The 21,665-nt window shown below is 55.6% G+C and overlaps 5 protein-coding genes across 7 annotated transcripts; 4 read left to right on the top strand and 1 right to left on the bottom strand.

Moving 5' to 3' along the window:
* Positions 1–1,087: 1,087 nt before the first annotated feature.
* Positions 1,088–2,451, top strand: LOC143825838 (uncharacterized). 2 transcript variants are annotated; one of them, XM_077314193.1, is made up of 3 exons: positions 1,088–1,219; positions 1,570–1,627; positions 1,748–2,451. In XM_077314193.1, exons 1-3 carry the CDS (start codon positions 1,118–1,120, stop codon positions 2,047–2,049), a joined length of 462 nt encoding a protein of 153 aa, XP_077170308.1. In that variant the 5' UTR covers positions 1,088–1,117; the 3' UTR covers positions 2,050–2,451. The 2 variants fall into 2 exon arrangements, with proteins under 2 accessions (XP_077170308.1, XP_077170309.1); XM_077314194.1 differs by lacking the exon at positions 1,570–1,627 and having other exon boundaries at positions 1,089–1,219.
* A 211-nt stretch (positions 2,452–2,662) lies between these two features.
* Positions 2,663–10,663, bottom strand: TAF6 (TATA-box binding protein associated factor 6). Its single transcript, XM_077314169.1, has 14 exons — positions 10,419–10,663; positions 10,215–10,301; positions 9,785–9,938; positions 9,285–9,341; positions 9,026–9,145; positions 8,219–8,361; positions 7,778–7,855; positions 7,119–7,220; positions 6,827–7,009; positions 6,004–6,078; positions 5,195–5,320; positions 3,608–3,781; positions 3,324–3,530; positions 2,663–3,216 (listed from the first exon to the last, which is right to left on the bottom strand). Exons 1-14 carry the CDS (start codon positions 10,572–10,574, stop codon positions 2,848–2,850), a joined length of 2,031 nt encoding a protein of 676 aa, XP_077170284.1. The 5' UTR covers positions 10,575–10,663; the 3' UTR covers positions 2,663–2,847.
* A 187-nt stretch (positions 10,664–10,850) lies between these two features.
* Positions 10,851–11,579, top strand: MBLAC1 (metallo-beta-lactamase domain containing 1). The gene has a single exon (XM_077315344.1). It carries the CDS (start codon positions 10,851–10,853, stop codon positions 11,577–11,579), a length of 729 nt encoding a protein of 242 aa, XP_077171459.1.
* Positions 11,580–11,604: 25 nt separating this feature from the next.
* Positions 11,605–14,334, top strand: LOC143825837 (transmembrane 4 L6 family member 5-like). 2 transcript variants are annotated; one of them, XM_077314191.1, is made up of 5 exons: positions 11,605–12,341; positions 12,652–12,717; positions 12,998–13,164; positions 13,265–13,460; positions 14,100–14,334. In XM_077314191.1, the coding sequence occupies exons 1-5, from the start codon at positions 12,159–12,161 to the stop codon at positions 14,112–14,114; spliced, it is 627 nt and encodes a 208-aa protein (XP_077170306.1). In that variant the 5' UTR covers positions 11,605–12,158; the 3' UTR covers positions 14,115–14,334. The 2 variants fall into 2 exon arrangements, with proteins under 2 accessions (XP_077170306.1, XP_077170307.1); XM_077314192.1 differs by having other exon boundaries at positions 11,614–12,341; positions 13,268–13,460.
* Positions 14,335–20,440: 6,106 nt separating this feature from the next.
* Positions 20,441–21,469, top strand: LAMTOR4 (late endosomal/lysosomal adaptor, MAPK and MTOR activator 4). Its single transcript, XM_077314195.1, has 4 exons — positions 20,441–20,554; positions 20,641–20,721; positions 20,916–21,033; positions 21,183–21,469. Exons 1-4 carry the CDS (start codon positions 20,552–20,554, stop codon positions 21,278–21,280), a joined length of 300 nt encoding a protein of 99 aa, XP_077170310.1. The 5' UTR covers positions 20,441–20,551; the 3' UTR covers positions 21,281–21,469.
* Positions 21,470–21,665: the final 196 nt, after the last annotated feature.

Genomic DNA, 21,665 nt, shown 5'->3' with positions numbered 1-21,665 from the left:
AGCATGCCCCACAGAAAAGAGGCAGAGGCAGGGCAAGCTTCCTCCGAGTGTGGAGGGCCTGTTCCCAGATGTGGGACTGAGAGCATCCGACTAGGACCTAGAAAACCAGGGTTCATATCCCCACTCTCCCACATAAGCTCCTTGGGAGATGGTGGGCCAGTCACTCACTCTTGGCCTTGCCTACCTCACAAGACTGTGCTGAGAGAGAACCATGTTGTCACCTGTTTTGGCCCTGTTTTACATTTGACAGAAACATCTAATGACTTTACCTAATTCATTGTAAAAAGATCACATTCAGTGAATAATGATTTATTATAAAATCTTCAGGAAAGATGCCTGCAGATGTGCTGATAGAGGCAGAGGCACATCTTGAACTTGCTCCCTTCCAGTCAGCGTCATTGGGAGATCCTGAGCTCCAAAGGAGAAGAATGGGGGGAGGGGGCTGGCCACTGAATTCTAGCCAGGAAATGTCTGAAGGTGATGGGAAAAGACAGCAAAAAGGGAGCCCAAGCGGAGATTCTAGAACAATGGGAAATACCAGTGGCTGTCATGCTGACGCGGAAAACCCCAACCCCAACGAAAAACCACACCCCAACCAGGACAAAGACAGGCAATACTTTGCCTTCGAAGGGAGGGTCCTGGGCCTAACCAGAGAAGAGGCAGCTGGTCAGCTGGCTGGTCCTGAGTACTAAACTTCCTTGAACCACCTGGACATGGCAGTATCAGGACAACTGACCTCAGCATTTATGTGAACGGGCCAATTACTATATTGGATCTCAGAAGAGAAAGGTTCTCCAGGAAGGCTACCGGTCTCCCTCCAGGGGCTCCGGACCACTCCCACCTTGCCCGACTCCGGACGGAGCCGGGGACCCTCCTCGTGCAGAACGAGCGACTGCCTCCCGCTTCCCTCCAAGCGCTCCAGAGCGCTCATTTGCACAACGGCCCTGTGAGGTAGGGAGGCCGGGCCGAGCGAGTGTTCCCTAGGCGCTGTGGGCGCACTGGGGGGTCGGGCCATCGCCGCCGCCTCGCGGGCTTCCATTGTGAGCTCAGCCCGGCCTCACAAGGCCGTCTTCGCCCGCGGCCTCGTCGGAAATGCCAGGGCCGCCGTCCCCTGCCCATGCTTCTGCAGGAGGCCGCCTGCCCAGAGGCCGCGGACTGGCTGCTTCGGATCTTCGGCGGCATGGTGCTGCTGTGCCTCGCCTCCCACGCTGTCTCGCTGGTGAGAGCCATCGCGGGGCGCGGGGGTTCCTCCAGGGTGGGGGGCAGCTGGCCCTTCCCCCTCCCTCCGGGGAGGCGACCACCCTCCACTCGGGCTTCCCGCATAGGGGTTTCAATGCCCCACTCCGGGGGGGAGGGCTCGGACTAGCCGGCTTCCTCTACTTCAGAGGGTGGCTGGGAGGACAAAACGACTGGGGGAGCCCCGGTCCCGGGGAGGAGGAAGGATCGGAAGGGTCGAAAGGGGAAATCCCCTCGCCGCCGCCCGCCCCCCGCCCCCCTCCAGGCAGGCGGAGGTCCTCCCCGTGCCTACAGGCCCGTGCGACAGCTCCCTAGCCGCCCCTCTCCCTCCAGCTCCGCCGGCCTCCGCGGGGATCACACAGGAGAGCTCCGCGCCGCCACGCTCCTCCGGGTGAGTCAGCAGTGCCTAGGGAGGCCGGACCGGGCGGGCGTGAGGCGGTCACATGAGGGAGGCGGTGCTCCCCTTGCCCTGCGGTCGCTCAGACCCGCCCTTTCTCCCGCCCCCCCGCAGGAGAAAGACCCCCGCGAGCCGCCCCCAGCGCCTTTTCCTGCTGCTGCGCCACCGGCCTGCAAAAGTCCCCCTCGCGCTCACAGCTGCCCCGCAGCTCCGACCACTCCAGCGCCTGGCTGGCCTCCGCCTCCGGTCCACAGCCTCCGCCGCCTCCCCCTCCCCCAGCCCGGCCTGCCAGGATCCTAGTCTGCTCGGTACGGCGGGAGGCTGTGGGGACCCGGGCACCACTCGGCCAGGTCATCTACGATGCCCGCCGGCCACCCCCAAGCCATCCCTGGAAGAGCCCAGCCTGGCTGCAGTAGCTACCTCCTCGGACTGGTCAGGAAGAAGGGTGTGGCCACGACAGAGGAGGAGGAACAGCAGCAGCACCTGGAAGAGGGGATCCTGGGCCCCTGAGGATTGCTCTCTCCACCCACCTGGCCAGCAGCTTGGAGATTTGCTGGCTGACTCTGGCTGGCTGAAGGGTGAGGCTGTACCACCTCCTGCACTGGCAGAAAGGGTTGGAAGCTGGAGCAGGCCCCCATGCCCTGTAACTGTGGATTGAGCCACAGGGTGCCTCAGGCTCCTACCACACCCCATCAGGGGAAGAGCCCAAATTTCGCCCCCCACCGCCAGGAATCAGTCTGCCAGAGGTGTATGGACCAGGGGATGGGGAACTGCTGCAAGTGTACACCTGCCCAGGAAAAAGTAAAAATCCAGATGTCCATTCTGCCTGCAGAACTTGGGGGGGGGGGGGGCAGCAGCAAGAGGGCTCAGCTTCTCCCACTCCCTCCTAGCCCCTGTCCTCACTCCCCAACAACAGAGCAGCTACAGTCCCCTTTGCCTGTTCCCCCTTCACCCAACTAGCAGCGTAGGTGTGGGTGGGTGGCTCAGATGCAAGGCAAGGGGGGGGGGAGAGGAAGCACAGGAGGCTGATTTTGCAAAGACCAAAGATCATTTATTTACATATGTATTAATAATGTGCACCCAGGCACCCCACGACAACGGGAGGGGGGTATTCCTCCCCCATGCGTACAGACATGGCCCACTTCTCTGCATGTGAGAAGGCAGCCTGCCCACTCAGCTCTGGGCCCAAGGCTGCCCTCCTCCCAGCCCTATTCTTACAGTGAAGGCTGGGGGGACTCGGGTACTGTGCTGGGGCCTCCATTGGCTTTTGCCAGGAAGGCCGTGGCTGCAGCGCTGGCGTTGGCTGAGGGCGGGGGGCTGTCGCTCCGTTCTTGCTTGATGCCCACCGAGAGGCCAAGGGCAGATGGAGTGGAAGAAGAGGGCGAGAGCTGGCCACTGCCCCCTTTGCCCTCTGCAGCCGGCGGCAGAGAAACCACAATGTACTTCTGGACGCTACCTGCAATGGGAGGGCTGGATGCTGCCTGCCCGCCAGAGACCAGCTTCATCAAGGGCTGTGTGCTGGGGACTGTGGTGGTAACTGGGGAGGTGGAGGTGCCTGTGGGAGCCCCGCTGAGGGTGATCACCTAGGGGAGGGCAGGAAGAGGCAATCACAGAGCAGCCAAGCCAGAAGGGCTTCAGCCTTCTCTACCTGCCCGCCAGCCCCCTTCTCCACCCCCCACCCCCCATTTACCTGCTGGGAAGTGGATGTTCCTGAGGCGGACGACATGACGATGAACTTGGTGGGAGGGGGTGAAGGCTGGGTGGGAGTGGCTGGTCGGGCAGAGACCAGGGTCTGCATGGGCAGCGTGAGGGAGCTGGGCACCTTGAGAATGTTGGGTGTGCGGGAGGTTGTACTCGCGCCTTGTGGAGCCTGGGAGAGCGTCAGGGTGGGTCGAGGCTGGAAGCAGAGAGGAGGGTGGTTACTTCTTCGCCAAGGATGAGTGCTCCCACCAAGCCAAGGTGCCACTGCCTCACCTGGGTGATGGTGAGGGTGGTCCGGTTCACCTGCTGAGCTTGCAGAGCCGCCTGGGCACGTGCCTTGACCACGTGGGTGCACAGGAGGGCACCCAGTGGCCCGTACTCAGCTCGGTAAGTCTCTGGGTTGTCAGGTGCAGGGCGCAACTTGGCCAGAACAGGAGCGCAGTGCTTCTGTGGGAAGGAGAGGAGGAGAGGCGAACCTCAGGAGGCACAGAAATTGGCACATCCTTTATCCTTTCATTTATATCTATATTATATAATATATTTATATATATTATTATTTATACTATAATAACAATACTATATTATTATTTATACCTCTTGATAGGTTCATAGCAGTTTACATCATTAAAATCAAAAATACATTACATATTTAACCATATAAAACAAGATAAAAACACATCAACCCACATCAATTAAAAAAATCTTAGTTTCTGTATCCCAGGGATGGGTTAGTCCTGGGGGGGAAGGCCCGTTTGATGGCATCACTTCTGGAAGTGAAAGAAGGAGCGGCAGCTCTGTGGGATCTGAGTTCTCTAAGCCTCCCCACCTTCTAGTGGAACAGAGAGTTTTCTCTCTCTCTGGTAACCCTATCAGGACTGACTGAAGGGCTCCAAAAGGACTCCACAAAGAGGGTGCGTGGGTGACACAGTGAGTGGCAAATGAAGGTCAAGGCTGGTAAGTGTTAGGGTGATCCAAAGTGGCACAAAGGAATATCACCAACTATAGGTCAATGGGTCTGAGGTTGCTGAGACTGAGAGGGGACAGCTCAACAAAAGTGTCTGTCCCAGGGGCTGCAGCAAGGGTACAAAAGGCAAACTCCACATTCAGGGAGTATTAGGAAAGGAATGGGGAATAAAATGGCTGAGCACAGGTGGTGCTTCATTTGAAGAAGAAGAGTTGGTTCTTATATGCCGCTTTTCTCTACCCGAAGGAGCGTCAAAGTGGCTTACAATCACCTTCCCTTTCCTCTCCACACAACAGATACCCTGTGAGGCTGAAAGAGCCCTGATATTACTGCTCGGTCAGAACAGAGTGAGGAGTTTGGGACTTTTCTGTCTACAATGGAGACAACTAAAAGGAGACATCAAAGAGGTTTCTTAAATTCTGCATGAGGCAGAGAAAGTGGACAGAGGAAGCTTTTTTCTCCCTCTCCCAAAATATTAGAACTTGGGGGCACCCCAGGAAGCTGCTGGACAGAAGGCTCAGGATAGGCAATAAGAAATACTACCGTACAGAGAGAGTGATTCAAATGTGGAATTTGCTGCCAGAGGGTGCGTGATAGGCACAGGAATAGATGGCTTGAAAAGGGGATTAGACAGATTCACAGAGGATAAGTCTATCAAGGGCTTCTAGCTACTGTTGTCCTTGGACCCTCTGCTCTGTTGTTGGCCCTCCAGAGGAACTGGTTGGCTACCATGGGAGACAGGAGGATGCTGGATTAGATGGAGCCTCCCTGGTCTGTTTCAGTGGGGCTCTTCTGATGTTCCTCTTGGTCCATACAGTTTCTGCTGGTATTTAGGAAGCCCATCCAAGCCTCCCATCACTACCACCTTCCTCCTCCTCCTCCTCTTCCCTGGTTACCAGCAGGAGGCTCTGGACGTGGTCCGCTCCAATCTTGTCAATGTTGCTGACAACCGGTCCCTCAAGCACTGCCCGGACTCGCTCCCCCTCCACCTGGAGCCGCGGCAGGATCAAGGTCTTGATCACCTAGTGGAGAGAACATGCACCAGGGAATGTTCAGCTTATGACCGTCTCAGATAGACCTTCCTTCTCAATCTCAGCAAGAGATTGCTGAGCAAGAGATCCCCATTCCTTTCCTAATACTCCCTGAGTGAGAAAACAAAAACCAAAAATAAAAATCCACTATGTATGCAAGGCCAAATTTCCGCCCATAAATCCTAATGGTATCAAATTTATATCAAAAAGCCAACAATTCATATTTAACATACAAATTCAATACAGTGATAAAGTGTTAGGTGCAAAGCATTTTTTCCTCTTACTGGCAGAGTGTCTCACATAGCACCATGCCCAGCTTACAGCTTCACTGGCTTTTACATACCTGCAATTGTTGCATGCAGAAACTTGACAATATTCTTAAACTTGCAAAATAGTTCTAGGACATGATAGGAATTTCAGGTATTTCCTGTTTCACAAATGCTTTCTCATATGTCCAAAAGATCACCCAATCATCCTGATAGCTTGGTAAGCATTAATAATTCTATGGCCAGCAAGCCTTCCTTCTCTGCTGCGTGCTCCAGCTGGCCATGGAATTATTAATGCTTATGAAACTATTGTGATGATATAAACTTGTTTTGATACTGTCAGCATTTATGGGGGGGAAAATTAGGCCTCCCTTCCCAGCATCCATCAGGCCACTGGCAGATACTCACATCATGCCCAAGTTCAGCCAGCCCAGCGATGGAGCCGTATCGTGTGGTCCAGGGTGTCTTCTCATCCACCCAGCTCTGGTGAAGGGAAAAGGGCCAGGAAGGAAGTATGAACAATGTGGAGAAAATGCATTTTTCTTGGGAGACTGAACCGAGCAAAACATTCACCCTGAGTTTTAAAAAGTACAGAGCTCTCATCTGGACCTGGGCAGAGGCTTCAGGGTCATGGGAATGCCTTAGAAGCACGGTGAGCCTTCCTTAAGTAAACACCTGCCAGGGCACGTTCAGAGGAAGCGACAGAGAAACTGCATCTTGCACTTTGCTTTTGGACCCCTTGCTCAATCTGTTGCTGTTCCATGTATGTGTGTATGTTATTTTCTGTCCAGTAAAATGCCTTATGATTTAATACTGCTAGCAGCTCTCGCTGCCATGCAGATCTCCATTGTTTCAGACATGTTATTTTAAAAGGAGAACCTCCAGGAAGGTGGGAAGGGGAAGGCAGCAAACACATGGCTATCTTTGTTGCTGTTGCATCACTGCTGGAAGCCATCCCCATGGTAACCAGATGCTGGGGAATAGGAGGTGAGAAGGCCTTAGAATGGTCAAAAGCAGGCAAGGGAACAAGAGGCTTTGCAGCGGTTGCTAATAGTGGAGAGAAAAGCCCTGCTCAGGGGTTCGGAAAGCAGGGTGGGTGGCATGTGTCCAGCAGACAGCTTAGATGTCTCCTGGTACTCAGATGCCTCAGGCGGTACAGCGGAAGAGGGCCTGCATTCAAAGAGAAATGGCACGAAAAGGTCGGGGGAGGTGCTCCTGAACCCCACCTCACCTTAGTGAAGGTTTTGGTGATTCGGGACTGTATATTGTTGGTGGTGGTACTGAAGTTCTTGCAGATCTGGGCAATGAGGCGAGCAGCAAAATCACGCAAGGCCCAGTGGTTGTCAACATCAGGCCTGAGACACAACTGCCGGCTCACGACACAGGTCATTACAGCCGGGATTAGCTCATGGAGCTGCAGTGAAGAAGGGAGAGAATAAGCACTGCAATAGCCAGGCAGGAGGCCCTGTAATCTCTCCCCCCCACCCCCCCAAAAAAACAGAACTGGTCAAGAAGCTGCTCACGTATTTTTCCAAGTAGAGGGTGGGGTTGTCCATAAGAGCCTTCACCATCCGCATGAGATAGATAAGCAGGGCCAAGTTGTTTTGAACCACATTCACACGGACCTGGGGGGGGGGGGGGGAGTGAGAAGGAACTCGAGTTGCTGGACCCAATGAGAGCCTCCCCGCTCTAGAGCCATGGCCTACACAGCAATACCATGCCTGGGAAGAACAACCACCTTATAGGACACCAGAGGGCCTCTTTGGACCCTCCCAACACACTGGGCAGCTCCTTCCACAAAAAGAAGGATTGCACACTCCATGAGCATAGCTACTCTCCCCCCACTCCTGAAGTTACACAGCTGCCAAGGCAGGCAGACCCCAAGAACACAGCCTCACACACAATAGTTTTTACCAGCCCTTGTCATTGAGAGGCACAGTACCCAGAGAGAGTGGCACTGGAGCAAACTCAACTGGAGGGGGGAGCTGCTCACAAACAGGCCAGCGTGACATGGCCCCCCATCCTTTGCCGTCACCTGGAGGCTCTTTGGAAAAGCTAAACCTCTGAGGCCCAGAGAAGAGGAATATAGCCAGGCAGCAACAAAGGGCCAATGCAAAGGCTCTAAGTAACAACACTAGAACTGTGTGATCCCCCTATCCCCTGCCTTCCCAGTCCTACTCACCCCTTCAGAGATGAAGGTGCTGAACCGAGGCAGCATCTGATACAGTCCTGGATCCGTAGCAATACTCTGGAGAGCTTCCTGGGAAGGGAGGGGGAACAGAAGGAACAGAGGGCCACAGGCTCACAGTGAGTAGTTCAGCCCTCAGCCTGAGCAAGACAGCCAGACCCAGCATTCCTCACTCATCCCAGGGTGAACTGTCAAGTGAGGCAGACATTGCAGCAGTCACAAGCACCACCCCACAACTGCTCAGTCTAGCAAAAGAGGCTCCAGCTGCCCTCATTTTCGCAAGGACAAGCCCCACCAAGGACAAGCAACAGGAGCCTCCTACTCAATGGCTGGAGGGTGAACAGACAGACAGGCAGCTTGGGTCTGGGATCCCCAGATGGACTGCTGGGACAGACTGCTCTGGGCCAAGGGTCCGGGGGGGGGGGGGCTGCTCACCGCCCGCTTTGCCTCACAGGAGCCGACGCAGGCCTCTGTGATCTCCTTGTAGTACAGCTGCTGTTCCACTGACAGCTCATGGATGCTCCGAGGCTTCAGTTTCAGGGGCGTTCCTTCCAAGAGGGGCCCCTTCTTCTCTTTGCCTGCAAGAAAGGGGAGGGCAGAAGAGCAGGCTGTTGAGGCCAAGCAGTCTCCTGCCCCACATGGCCAGCCCTAACAGGCATTTGGGGTATGTTCAAACCAGGACATGCAGTAACTAGTGGGAAGCACAAATAGGGACTGTGGACATTTTGCCACCATAAGCTGGGGCAGGGGAAGAGCGTGCTGCAGTGTTCTGAGAACACGAATGGGTGGGTGTCAAGACCAACCTCCCCACTGCATTTTGGCACCCCCAACTGGGCTGCTACAAGCAGATGTGCAGGAGATGCTGGGCGTTTTCTGTGACTCCAGAAGCATGGTTCTTCAAGCCTGCTTCAGAGGGACATTGGGTAAGGTGACCAGATTGTCCCACTTTTGGAGGGACATCTGGGGATACCTGGCAAATTGCACTTATGTTGAAATTAAAAATATATATATTACAGTACTATTTTTGCGTTCTATGCATTTTATGAAATTTTATGCATTCTATGAAATTCTATAGACCAAATTTTAAATCAAGAAACCTCCCCCCCCAGTCAGTGGTGTCCCGCTTGTTAAATGTTTAACATTGGTGTCCCCCAATGTTAAAATGTGGTCACCTTAACATTGGGTCATCTGAGTTTCCACAAACCTCTCCCTGACCCCACCCTAGAATGCAGTGAGATTGACCTTTGCCTTCGGGGGGCGTGACACTTTGTCCTTTGCCCTTGAGTGCCCCGTCTTCCTCTTGCCCAGGCTTGGTGGCTTTCAAAGGCTCTGTGGCCTCGGCTTTCTGCTGCTCCTTGGGAGCTGCAAAGGAAGAAGAGGCGGAAAGGCTGAGTGAGGCCAGTGGGTGTCCTGGGCTGCAGACTTCGGGCTGATGTGCAGCTGGTGGGGTGGTTTGTTTTTTGATCCTCCCGGCCCAGAAGCAGTTTCCAAGATTCATTACCTGGGGGTGGGTTTTCTGGAATGGCGGGCTGAACCCCTTCAATACTCAGCCAGTGTGCTGTAGGAAAACAAAGTGGCCTCAGACATCATGCTGGAACTTTCACCAGTTCTCCAACACTTAGATACAGCTTATTAGTCTTTTGTGTGGCTCACATAAGCTTATAAACAAGACTTGCAAAGATACGAGTCACCCCCAGCTTTTTCAACCTTTGATTCCTGCAACTATACCCATCCTGTCTTTTAATCCCACCCTTCCCTATCTATTGGAAATGTTTATATATGCTGCCTTTCAACCCAAATAGGGATCTTCACACATCAATCGGCCTTTGAATGCCTCTGAAAGGTCAGCTGGAAAGAGACTCAGGCACAGGCAATGTTTACCCTTCCCCTATCCCTAGGATCAACCCTCTCCCCCCCCCATTCAAGTAAGAGCCCCACAGACATCTCATGGGAAGGAGGGAAGCTGAGCAGGCTGATAGCAATGTCGAGCTCTGGGCTTACCCTTGAGGCAGACGTCCAGAGGGACCCGGGGGAGGGGAGTGTTGATGACGTCACTCAGGTCCACCTCTTTCTCCTCATAGAAGTAGAGTTCGCGCCCCCCGCCGCTGGCATAGCGGAACGGGATGAACTCCTGGGTGTGGAATCCGTACAGCGGCTGCGGCAGAGGCAGAGCACAGCTCAAGAGCCAGAAAGGGCACCGCCAACTCTCCCCTCATGGATGCCACGTGTGCAGCAAAACCACTGGGTCTGGCGTCTCAAGAGCCAAGGGAAAGTGCCCCTCCCCCCCCCCCGAGGCCCTCCACTTGGCAGCGGGGGCCACCCAGCACGCCAGAGAATGCTGCTCCCGCTGCTGGGAATGCCCAGGGCAACCGAGGAGGAGGAGGAGGAGGAGGAGGAGGAGGAGGAGGAGCCGCCTCCCCCCCCCGCTCACCTCGACGTTCTTCAGCTTCAGGGCAAAGTCGACGTCGCCCGTGGTCAGGTGCCGGCGCTTCCCCATCCGCATGAACTTCAAGGCATCCTGCGGGGAGGCGCAGAGGCGTCGCTGAAGCGCGGGGAGGGGGTGCCCCTCCGGGGGGGGGCTACCGAGCCCCCGCCCTCCTCCTCCCCCCCGCGCCCCGCCCCGCGCCGCGCCCACCTGGGCAATCTCCTTGAGGCGGTAGCTGACTTCGTCGGCCAGCAGCTGGCAGGTCTCCTCCGGCACCTGCCCGATGCCCATCGACTCGGCCATGCCCTTCATGGACTCGGTGGGCAGCTGCGTGTGGCTCAGTTTCGCCTTCTTCTCCTCCGCCATCGCGCCAGGCGAGCCCGGCCGGCCGGCGAGCCTTCCTCCTCCTCCTCCTCAACCGCCCCGCCCCAGCCTCAGCCTCCGCCAGGCCGCCGCCACCTTGCCTCCGCCCCCCCCCCCGCGCAGCGCAGCGCAGCCCAGCCCAGCCCAGCCCAGCGAGAGGCGCCGCGCCTAGAGCGGCCCCGCCCGCCGAGGGCCACGAGGCAGCATGCGCACGCGCCCTGCGACTCCCTCCCGGCTGGCGCCTGTTGGCAGCCTCAGCCCGGCGGTCCCCTGCTGCCCATGGAGGCCCCGGCGGCGGCGCGGACGGCTCCCCTCTCGACGCGGCTCATCGCCGGCCGCCCGTACGCGGTGCGGGTGCTGCAGGAGGGTTACGCCACGGCCCTGGCGGACGGCAGCACGCGGGCGGACGGGACGGTCTCGCTGGTGCTGGGGCCGCAGCTGACCCTGGTGGACACCGGCGGGCCGTGGGGCCGGGAGCGTCTGCTGGCGGGGCTGGCGGAGCAGGGGGTCTCCCCCGGGGACGTCCGCCACGTGGTATGCACCCACGGCCACTCGGACCACGTTGGCAACCTCAACCTCTTTCCGCAGGCCGACCTGGTGGTGGGCGCCGACCTCTGTCGCCCCGACGGGCGCTACCTCCCCACCGGGCTGCGCCGTGGCGTCCCCTACGTGCTGCACGCTGGACACTTGGAGGTCGTGCCCACCCCTGGCCACTCAGGGGACGACATCAGCCTCTTGGTGCGGGACACCAGCCTGGGCCACGTGTTGCTGGCCGGAGACCTTTTCGAGCATGAGGGGGATGATGGGGAGTGGCAGCCTCTGAGCCAAGACCCAGTGCGGCAGGAAGCAAGCCGGACGTACGCTTTGCGCATAGCTGATGTCATTGTGCCAGGGCACGGGGCACCATTCCGAGTCTTCAGAGAGCACGCAGGGCATGCTGGGCACAGGGACGACCTAGATGATGCCAGCCGCCACCCATTGTGCTTTGGAGATGCACAGCACCATTAAAAAGCCATCAAAAACTCCCAAGGACCAGCTGTGCTTGTTTTGTGGCAGAGAGCTAGGACTCCTGACTTTCCAAGGAAGGGATCCCCATGGATTGGACCAGGAGTTGCCAGCCTTTGGGGGCACTGTGGAAATTTGGGCACAGCGACAAAATAGCTGTTGAGGGAAACGGAGCCATTCACAAAGTGTTGGTGACTCCTCAGCATCTGAGGCAGAAGTGCTGTTTAACAAGGCAGCCTCTAAACCGAACATACTCTTTTGAAAAATTGCCTCCAGCAGTGGCTGCCCTTCACTCACACAGGCAGGTGACTGTTCTTTCCTGACCCCAAGAGTGGGGAAGGGTTTGTACACACCCATGATCAATAGCAGCAGCCAGTTTCTGGCCCCCAGCCAGGTCCCATCTGTCAACCTGGTGTCTGCTGGCTCTGGGGCAAAGGTGGCATTTATGAGCCTAATCAACAGGAAAATCCCAGCACCCCCCCCTCCTGCTGATGGGATCTAGTGGCAGGCTCCTGGGTGCAGCAGCCCCCGTGTGCTCCATATAAACTGCTCTGTGCCCAGAGGTACCCATTCTGCCTTGCCATGTGTACAGGCACCTGTTCCCGAGTGGTGGGAGCTGCCCTCTGGCCCTTTGGCCTCCTTTGCATTGTCGCCAACCTCCTTCTGGCCTTTCCCGACTGGAAGACGGAGTATGTGCAGAACAGGGGCGAGCACCTGACTCATGAAATCCTCTACCTGGGGGGGATCATAGGAGGCGGAGTCATGGTAAGGAGTGGGGGGGGGAGTCTCTGCCACATGTTATCCTGTTAGAGATCAGTTTGAAGTATGTTGGAAATTAAGAGTGCTGGAGTGGCTCACGAAAGCATGAGGGACCTGTGGGTAAGGGGGGGCCTGAGATGCTGATAGGGGCAGGTTTTGCCTGCTCTATCCCCAAAGGGGATCCAGGCACTGTCAACGAGGGGTACACCTGGATACAGCTTTGGAGCCTGGGAGAGGGAAAGCAAGGGAGTGGAAAGGGGGGGGGGGAATGTTGTGCGGTCCTCTACCCCATCACTGATCCTGGCTCTCTCCCCAGGTGCTGGTGCCAGCTATCCACATCCAGGCCACTGGGCACCATGGGTGCTGTGGGAACCGCTGTGGGGTGAGCTTGGGAGCACATGTTTCTATAGTTCTGGATTGCTCCGCGTCCCTATTCATTCTTACCCATGGTGGTGGGGGAGCAGACCACATCATCTTATCCCCCAGCCTAGAAAACAAGACAGCCATGGTTACCAAAACTCTGGAACCTGGTTTCTGTTCCCCTCCCCTCTTTCTTGGGCCAACTAAGTGCCCCTCCTGACAGCAATCTTCTGAGTACCTCTACTGGGTGCTCATTGCTAACTTCCCTTTTTCCTTCCTGCTCCTCCCTGCCTGCCTGCCAGATGTTCTTTTCAGTGGTATCTGCGGCCATCGGGCTTGCAGGCTCCATCTATGCCCTGAGTACTTCAGCACTGGGCCTTGTGCGCGGGCCCCTCTGCAAGTACCAGCTGAAAAATGGGACTTTGTCTGACTGGGAGCGCCCCTTCTGGAATGACCAGCAAGGCTTCAGGTCAGTGGGGTCTGGGGGGGAAGGGCAAGGAGCAACCCCCCCCCCCCAAGACATAACCCACAAGTCACAGCCTTGTCTTGTCTCTGTTGCCTCCTGTCAGCAGCAATGAAAGTTACCTCTTCAAACAGGACCTTTGGGACCTCTGCCGGGTGCCGGAGGGGGTCACAGAGTTCAACGTGATCCTCTTCTCCATCATAATGGGCTCAAGCATCGTGGAACTGGCCCTGTGTGGCATCCAGGTGGTTAATGGTCTCTTCGGCTGCCTGTGTGGGACCTGCAACAAAGAGAAGCCCCTGGTGAGTGTCTGAACCCTGCCCCTCTGAACAATGTGCTTCCCGAGAGCTGTAGGGGGAGGCCTCCGAACCAATGTTCTGGGATGGCTCAGCTGGCCTTGTGCCTGTGAGGAAGAATCTCTCACAAGGAGAAGTTCGTTTTCACACGTGCTTGGGTGTGCCAGGTCATCAAACCTTGGACAGGTTATTCTCTGCTCTGTTTTTTTGCTGTGTGTGTGTGGGGGGGGGTGAGGATAAGGCCTGCCTTTTCTTCCTGGGAGAAAGTGCATGGTGATGGCTACCATCCCCTTTAGAGCTCCCCAGGCTCTTCCCCTCTGCTTCCAGATCTGACAGAAAAGAAGCGCAATTAAATCCTGGGGTTGTTGTGGGGACATGCCTTAAGAGGCCTTTTCTCCTTCACTGAATCTGTGCTGGGGTGGGTCACCTCTACACACAGTGAGGGTGCCACTGAAGGAAGGGCAGCACTAGCTGTAGTCCCCCCCCCCCCCAGCATCTGGCATGAATCTCATTGTGTCCAAGGAGGGAAAATGTGTGTAAAGGGCTGCCTTCCCCGTCCCACCCCTGCCTCGCAGCATGCCCCACTTGCTTCCACAGAAGACCTTTCCTGTTTACTAACCATTTTTGGCATCTGATTTTCTGCAGCAGACCCATTACTGATGTGATGACTGAGCCCCTTCCTCCTAAGGATCCCTGCTCTGCGTCTCCACACACACACACACCCCTCTTGCTGCTGTCTGCCTCCCCCTTTCGTGGAGGAGCCTGACCAATCTGGAAGGACAGTTGGGGCAGCCCCATTCATAATCATATCTCTTCTCTTGCCCAGCACCATCCCATCTGAGCAGTCATGGTGCCAATAAACTCCCTCTGCTCACACACACATACATAGACGTGCTTGTTTTTTCCAACTATAAATACCAAGAAACCATGCCTGATAAGGCCCTGGAGATAAAGCCAAGCAAAGGTTGCTCAGAAGGGACTTTGGCCGTGCCAGCTGGCTGCTTCACAGAGGGGAGGGGGGTCTCCCCTCCCCTTCTGCAGCACAGTTCAACTTACCTCTCACAGGACTTGCCTCTCCTATGAACCCCACCCCCGGCAGGAAGAGGGTAGAGAGAAGATGGGGAGGGTCTGCAGCGAAAGGATTTCCCTCACCCTCTGCCTCAGGAGAGGCAGGCCCCATGCAGCCCCCCCCCCCTCTTCAAAGCCTCAGGCTCTGTACCACAGCATAGTGCAGGGGCTCGCTTTGGAGGACTGGAGAAAACAGGGTATGTGGGTTGGGGAAGGATGGAGTTGAAGTGAAAGGGGGTAACCTACTGAGTGAAACCCACCCTCCCCCAGTTTTCTTGCCCTTCCCTTAGCAGAAACCCTCATCAAGCAGGGATCAGGGGCTTAGAGAGAAAATGGGTTTGTCTCTGACCTTAAAGAGCCTCTTGTGGCGCAGAGTGGTAAGGCAGCAGACATGCAGTCTGAAAGCACTGCCCATGAGGCTGGGAGTTCAATCCCAGCAGTCGGCTCAAGGTTGACTCAGCCTTCCATCCTTCCGAGGTTGGTAAAATGAGTACCCAGCTTGCTGGGGGGGTGAACGGTAATGACTGGGGAAGGCACTGGCAAAACTCTATTGAGTCTGCCATGAAAACAGTAGAGGGCGTCACCCCAAGGGTCAGACATGACCCGGTGCTTGCACAGGGATACCTTTACATTGACCTTTTACACCTAAAGGGGTAGTATTTTTAAAAACAACATGAAGTCAAAATCCATTCCAAATAATCCAACTAAATTTGAAATTATTTGAATAATCAGCTGAGCACAGCAGACGCATACAAACACCAGGAAACACAAGGGTGAGGGAATGAGCCACAAGCCCTTTTTGAGATGCTGTGTTTTGTCCAAGGGGTGAGTAGGAAATAGGAGTTTATGCTCCCCTGGATGGAGGAGGGCCCTCATGGCCACGGGCAAAGGGGCCAAGCCTTAGAGCGTCTTTCGAGGGGCTACACCTCCGTGGGGGGACATGAAAGGGGAAAAGTGTTCTTGAGGAGGTGGGGAACACCTTTTCCTTGTCCCGGAGGAGTCTTCAGCAGGGATTGGGGAAAGGGATCTGAGCCTGTTGGGAAATCAAGTGGAGCGTGGCACTCAGTCCCCCACATACTGTTTTTTTAACTCTGAGAGTGACCTTGTTACAGTTCTCCTTGGTAGAGGGCAGCTAACCAGCTGCAGCCCTCCTGCAGTCCCAGGAGCACCAGCCTCCATCAGAACCTTAGCCATTCTCTCCCCAACATTTTTTAGTTTCTTCATGCAACCTCTAGCCCAGTGAGTCTTGAGTTTTGGGCTGGATGGCCACCAGTACACTGATGACACCCAGCTCTATCTTCTGATGGTCAGCCGGTTGCTCCTCTCTGCATTGGTCCAGTGTCTGGAGGCAGCGATGGAGTGGATTAAAGCAAGCTGCCTTAAACAGAATCCTGCAAGGATGAAGATTCTCTGGCTGGGGAATAAATGGATCAGATCAGGAGGTGCGCTTTCTCAGGTTGGATGGGGTACTATTTACCATAGCACAATTGCCAGAGACCTGGGAGTGATCTTTGATGCCTCCTTAACATGAAAGTAGCTCAGATGGTGTTTTTCCACCCACACCAAGCAAAGCTACTTAGCACCCTACCTGGTCCCAGAACACCTAGCCACTGTAATCCATGCAATGGTAACCTCCAGATGCAATTACTGTAACTTCTTAATGCGGTTCAACCCTTGATCCTGCCCTGGAAACTACAACTGGTTCAAACTGCAGCTGCCAGGGTTCTCACACGAGTTGTGTGGATAGTTCACATCAGACCTGTTTGGCAGCAGCTGCACTAGCTCACAGTCAAGTTCCAGATCCAGTGTAACTTTTTGGTTCTAACCTTTAAGGCAGGGGTAGTCAACCTATGGTCCTCCAGATGTCCATGGACTACAATTCCCATGAGCCCCTGCCATCAAATGCTGGCAGGGGCTCATGGGAATTGTAGTCTATGGACATCTGGAGGACTACAGGTTGTCTATCCCTGCTGTAAGGCCTCTTGTGGTCTGGACCTGGCATACCTGAGGGACTGTCTTTCTTAATATGTTCGCCATAGAACACTTTGGTCAAGTAACACCAACCATCTGAGGATCCTTGTCTGCCAAGGCCAAGAAGTCTGCTTGGCCTTGACCACAGCTAGGACCTTTTTGGCCCTGGCTCCTCCCTGAGGAAACAAGATCCCTGATAGAATGGTCCAAGTTCTGCAGGGCCTGCAAGACGGAGCTCTTCAGTTGGGCCTACAATTGAGGCCAGTTAGAAGCTGAGTTAGACTACCTGCTGTACCCCCCTTCCGACTCCTTATAGAGAGCCAGCATATAGTGGCTAAGAGCAGTGGCTTCTAGTCTGGTGAGCTGGGTTTGATTCCCCACTCCTCCACATACAACTAGTTGTGTGATCTTTGGCTCTAACTGAGCAGTCCTGACAAAAGCCTTACCAACGTCATAGATTGTTGAGGGGAGAGGAAGGGAAGGCGCCTATAATCTGCTTTGGGACTCCTTTGGGCAGTGAAAAGTGGGGTATAAAAATCAATCCTTGTTGCATGGTAACAAACTGAAAGGTGCTGACAGCTATTTTAAATGCAATTTTACAACATAAACTACAAATGGATTTTATATTGTAATGAATTATAATCTTGACCACCCCATGACAGCGAATCCAAGGGAGGCAGTATACAAATAATATACAATAGTATACAATCCTTACCACAGGTTCTTCTTAATATTTAAGAAAGGGCTACCTAGGTGGCGCTGGCCGGGACAAGAACCTGCAGTCCGGCCAGTGCTTCCGCCACTCCAGTGGGCCAATCCACCTCCGCAAGCCGCACGCGAGCTGCTTGCTCAGCCTCGCTGCCATACAGTTCCTGGACATCAAGGAGGACACTTCCATGGCTTGCACCCTTCCCCCACGCTGCACCCGGTCACATGGGGCAGCATGGCTGCTGCTGTGCAGCTGGATGGGAGGCGGGGCCTCGGAGTGGATCCACCTGGCCAGGCAAGCCTGGGAAGCATCAGGAAGGCCTCTCTCTCCTCACAGAGCGCAGCTTGACGGACCCGCATACCCTGGGCAGCCCGCAGCAGTCCAGGATCCACCTGCCTCCCACAGCCAATGGGACGGGACGTGAGACAGCTGCAGGGCCATGGCCAGCACTTCCTTCAAAATGGCCCCACGAGGCCCTTTTATGCAGATAAATGGACCTCCACGGAAGGGATTGCAATGCGCAACACACCTGCGAGGAGCAAATGGCTTGTGCGTCTCTCTCTCGCTGGGCTTGGTGCAGGGGCAAGGAAGGCAATTCTCTGCCCCCCCTCCCCTGCAGCTCATTGCGGGCCTTTCCCTTCTCCCTACAGGAAGGGGCAAAGGGCAAACCAGCACTGGTTGCCCAGCCACGAAGGACGTCCCAGCCAGAAAAGGAGCCTCCTTGAGAGTAAACCAGCCAAGGGAGCCTCGCAGCCCTTCTCAGGGTAAAGCTGAGCCGCTGCTATGCCCCCCCCCTTTTAACCCAGCTGGCCTTTGTGGGCCAGCAGTAGGCTGGCTTGGAGAAGCAGCTTGTGGGGGGGGGAGCTTTCCCCTGACCCGTTGGACCACTTTCAAAGCCCATTTTTAAAATGGGGTTTGATACTAGTAATATAATAATATTTACATGGGGCAACAAGGCCTGTCTCCAGTGATTCCCAGGCCAGTGCCAGCCATGAATTCAGCCTATGCCCAGAACATCCAGCCAACCCTCTCTTGCAATACAGTTTCTGGGGCGCACCTTGGGGCTGCTTCGCAAGTGATATGCAATACACAAAGATGCATGGACACCAGGTTTGCACCTGGAGAGTTGGCGACATGGACTCTTGTAGGAGGATTCAGCCTGCAAAATGCATTGTATGCGAAGGCTAAGCATGACTTGAAATGACTATCAAGACAATGTGCAGAGTCACTATAGCTAAGGTCCACACCCTTCCAACAGGGTAGGTAGCCAGGAGCCTCACAAGGCCTTGCCAGTCTTAGTGCTGTGCACTGCACCAGGTCTTGTCCACATCCTCCTTGGCGACTGGGCTTGTGGGATACTGGATACTTCAGCCTCTAGTTAAAGATGCCTGCAAAGTCAGCAGTAGGTTGACACCCAGTCAGCAATCAAAGGAAGAGAGGTGAAATGCTCTTGGACCAGTGTCCAAGCTGGAGGGGGGGGGGGGGTTGGATGCAGAGTGGTTAGGGAAGTGCCAGTCTATCAGTTGTCCTTTTAAATAAGCCCTCCTCTCGTGATTCAGCACTGCCTCTAGATAGTCAAGTGGGGAGGGCAGGAGTGGTCCTGACCAAAGGCATTCATGCCTCAGGGGCTCCTGGTGTGGGACCTCAGGCACAAATTATTTTTATACTAACTTTCTCCCCAATGGGGTCCTAAAGCAGCTTATATTCTCCTTTTCATGTAATCGTGACAACAACCCTTCCAGATGTGTGTAGCTGAGTGTGGAGCACACAACAAGCTTCTGTGGCAGAGCAGGGATTTGAACTCAGGTCTCCTGGATCATCGTCCAGCCCTGATGGCTGTACTATGTTGATGCTCTCAGAGCTTCCATCATTTAGCTGACACCAGAGCTCCCAAACATGGAATTCTGGTCTTCTGACACCAGGTGACAAGTGCTGTTAGATCAGACCCATGGGAGTCCATCCAGTCCACCAGCCTGTTCCATGCAAAGGCCCATAAAAAGGTACAGAAAGCCAACAAGGCATAAAGGAGGCCATGTCCTTCCCCTCACGGCTGCTTCCACACCTGTGCTGGGATCCAGAGATTCCCATTTGACACTGATAGACATCACCTACAGAATAACTCCCTCCCATGTCCACTCACAGTGAATTCAATTGTTGCAATGATATACACGAATACAAAGTTGGTCCAGCCGACTCCCCTGATCCCAAGAGCCTGGTTTTTATTGAAACATAAAAATTACCATTGTGCAATTGCAGCATATAAGGCTGCTTTTTGCGCAGCTGTACGCTGATACATTGTTAAGTACAAGCCCTGTTGTCTAATGTTTCAAGGTCAGACATCAGTTGATCACACACCCTCTTTAGGCACTGGGCATGCTAACGCAGCCCCCATGTGCCAAAAGATTGGGGACCCCTGCCCTAAGACATCAGGAGAGCCCTGCTGGAAGAGGCCAATGAGGGCCCATTTAGGCAACATGGTGACCAACCAATTCCTCTAAAGTGCCACGGAGGCCACAGTCTTCATCTGATATCCAGAGAGCCTGACTGAGGAGATTCCATTCGGTCACTGCAGCCAGTGACAACCTTCTTCCTTTCCTCTGCTGTAAAGCATGGGTCAACTGGCTTTCATGACCTGGTTCTGAGGAGCAGCACTTGAATGCTTGAGGCCCAAAATACAAAGGAGGGGCCAATAAAGCAAAACACAGGTATGGTCTTTCGGAGGAAAAGGTTTATTATAGTCTGAGGAAGGGTGCTTGCACTTGAAAGCTCTCACCTTGAATAAATCTTTGTTGGTGCCACTGGACTCTGATTTTGTTTTGCTTGTTTTGCTTATCCTTTCAGACTTACAGCTACTCTGTAAGTAGCTACTTAGTAAATAGCTACTCTGACTGCAGAGCAGCAGGCGAGGACAGCTCTTTCGATAGCCACAGGGGCGAGGAAGGGCTCCTTTCCTTCCCAGTATGGCTTCGATGCGATTTCATTCTCTTTAGACCTGGTGACAATCTTGCGCGGAAGGACTTCCTGCGAGGCTAGGAGCGGTCAGCCGCCGGCCAGTGTCCAGGTATACTTCGGGGGTCGCTACGGGATGGGGGGGGGCGGCCAGACGCGGCTTCCGCCCCCAGCCCCCGGATTTCCTCGTGTTCCAGAGGCGCTGAGGCGGAAGGCCGCCGGGCGGGCCAATGGCCACGAGGGGAGTCGCGGCCCAGGAAACGGAAGTCGCGGCCCAGGAAACGGCCCAGGAAACGGCGGGCGCTCTAGCCCTCCCTGACCCCGCGGAGTCCCGCGAGTGGGCGTGGCGGCGCGCATCACTTCCTCGTCACGTGACTCCGGTCTCTAGGGGAGCGGCAACATGGTGAGGGCGCGGGGCGCGGGGCGGTCTACCTCCCTCCCTCTTCCTTCGCGGGGCGCCGCTTCTGACCCCCTCCCGTCTCCCCCTAGACGACGGCGCTGACGCAGGGCCTGGAGCGCGTCCCCGACCAGACGGGTTACCTGGTGATCTGCGACGGGGCCGTGCTGGCCGTGAGTCCTCCTCTACAGGGCGGGAGGGGGCTCGTGGCGGGGGCGGGGGCGGGGGCGGGGGGGGCCGGGGCGCAGTGACGTCCCCCCCGCGGTGCTCGGCGACAGGGCGAGCGAGCGGCTCTTCTGCGGGGGTTGGCGGAGCAGGGAAGAGCCGCTGTCTCAGACCCCCCCTCCCCTCCCCCTCCGCGGTGCAGTCGGCTGGCGACCTGGAGAACGACGAGCGGACGGCCAGCGTCCTCGCCGAGCTGGTGAACACGGCCTGCGCCTTCCGCCTGCCGTGCTGCCCGGAGGTGCCTTTCCGGCGCATCTCCGGTGAGTCTGCCGCGGACGCTGTGCCCGCGGGCCTCAGTCACCTTTGCGAGGCCTGGCCTCTGACCCCACCCCATGCAGGGGGCTGCCCGTGGGCCAGGGTGGACCTACAATGCATCCCATCGCTTTGCCCCCCTTCTCTCTCCCCACAGTGGTGTTTGGGGAGCATTCTTTCCTGGCGACCATCTCTGGCCAGAAACTCTTTGTGGTGAAGAGGCAGAACAACGTCCGGGAGCCCGTGATGGTTTGAGCTCGCCGGGGGAGCAGTCTCCCTCCCCTTTCTGGGGAGCAAGGCAGTTTGTGTGATTGCCTCACTCTTCTGTTGTGTACACTGATCTTGGGTCTGAAGAGCTTGTTTGTATGTAATGTTAAAGGATCTGTATATAAAGGGGTAGACTCAGCTACATAGCAACAAAATAAAAAAAAAATTCCACTGTAACGTATCTGATGGTAGCTGACCTGCCTGCCTGCCCATTAGAGGGTACAGGCACTGCAGGACCTTAACTTTGGGTGGAATGGCCCATGTGCATAGCTTGCCTTAAAGGAGAAGCCCCTAATTTCTCTCATCTTCTGTCAGTCTTGGATTTTTTCTCCCTTCTCTGCCTTCTTCGATCCTCTCTCCCCCCCTTCCAAGA

The sequence above is a fragment of the Paroedura picta genome, chromosome 16 (genome assembly GCF_049243985.1).
Source record: "Paroedura picta isolate Pp20150507F chromosome 16, Ppicta_v3.0, whole genome shotgun sequence".
Taxonomy (NCBI): Eukaryota; Metazoa; Chordata; class Lepidosauria; order Squamata; family Gekkonidae; genus Paroedura; species Paroedura picta.
Note: the sequence above shows the minus strand (reverse complement) of the source record. Positions and strands in the feature narration are given on the sequence as shown.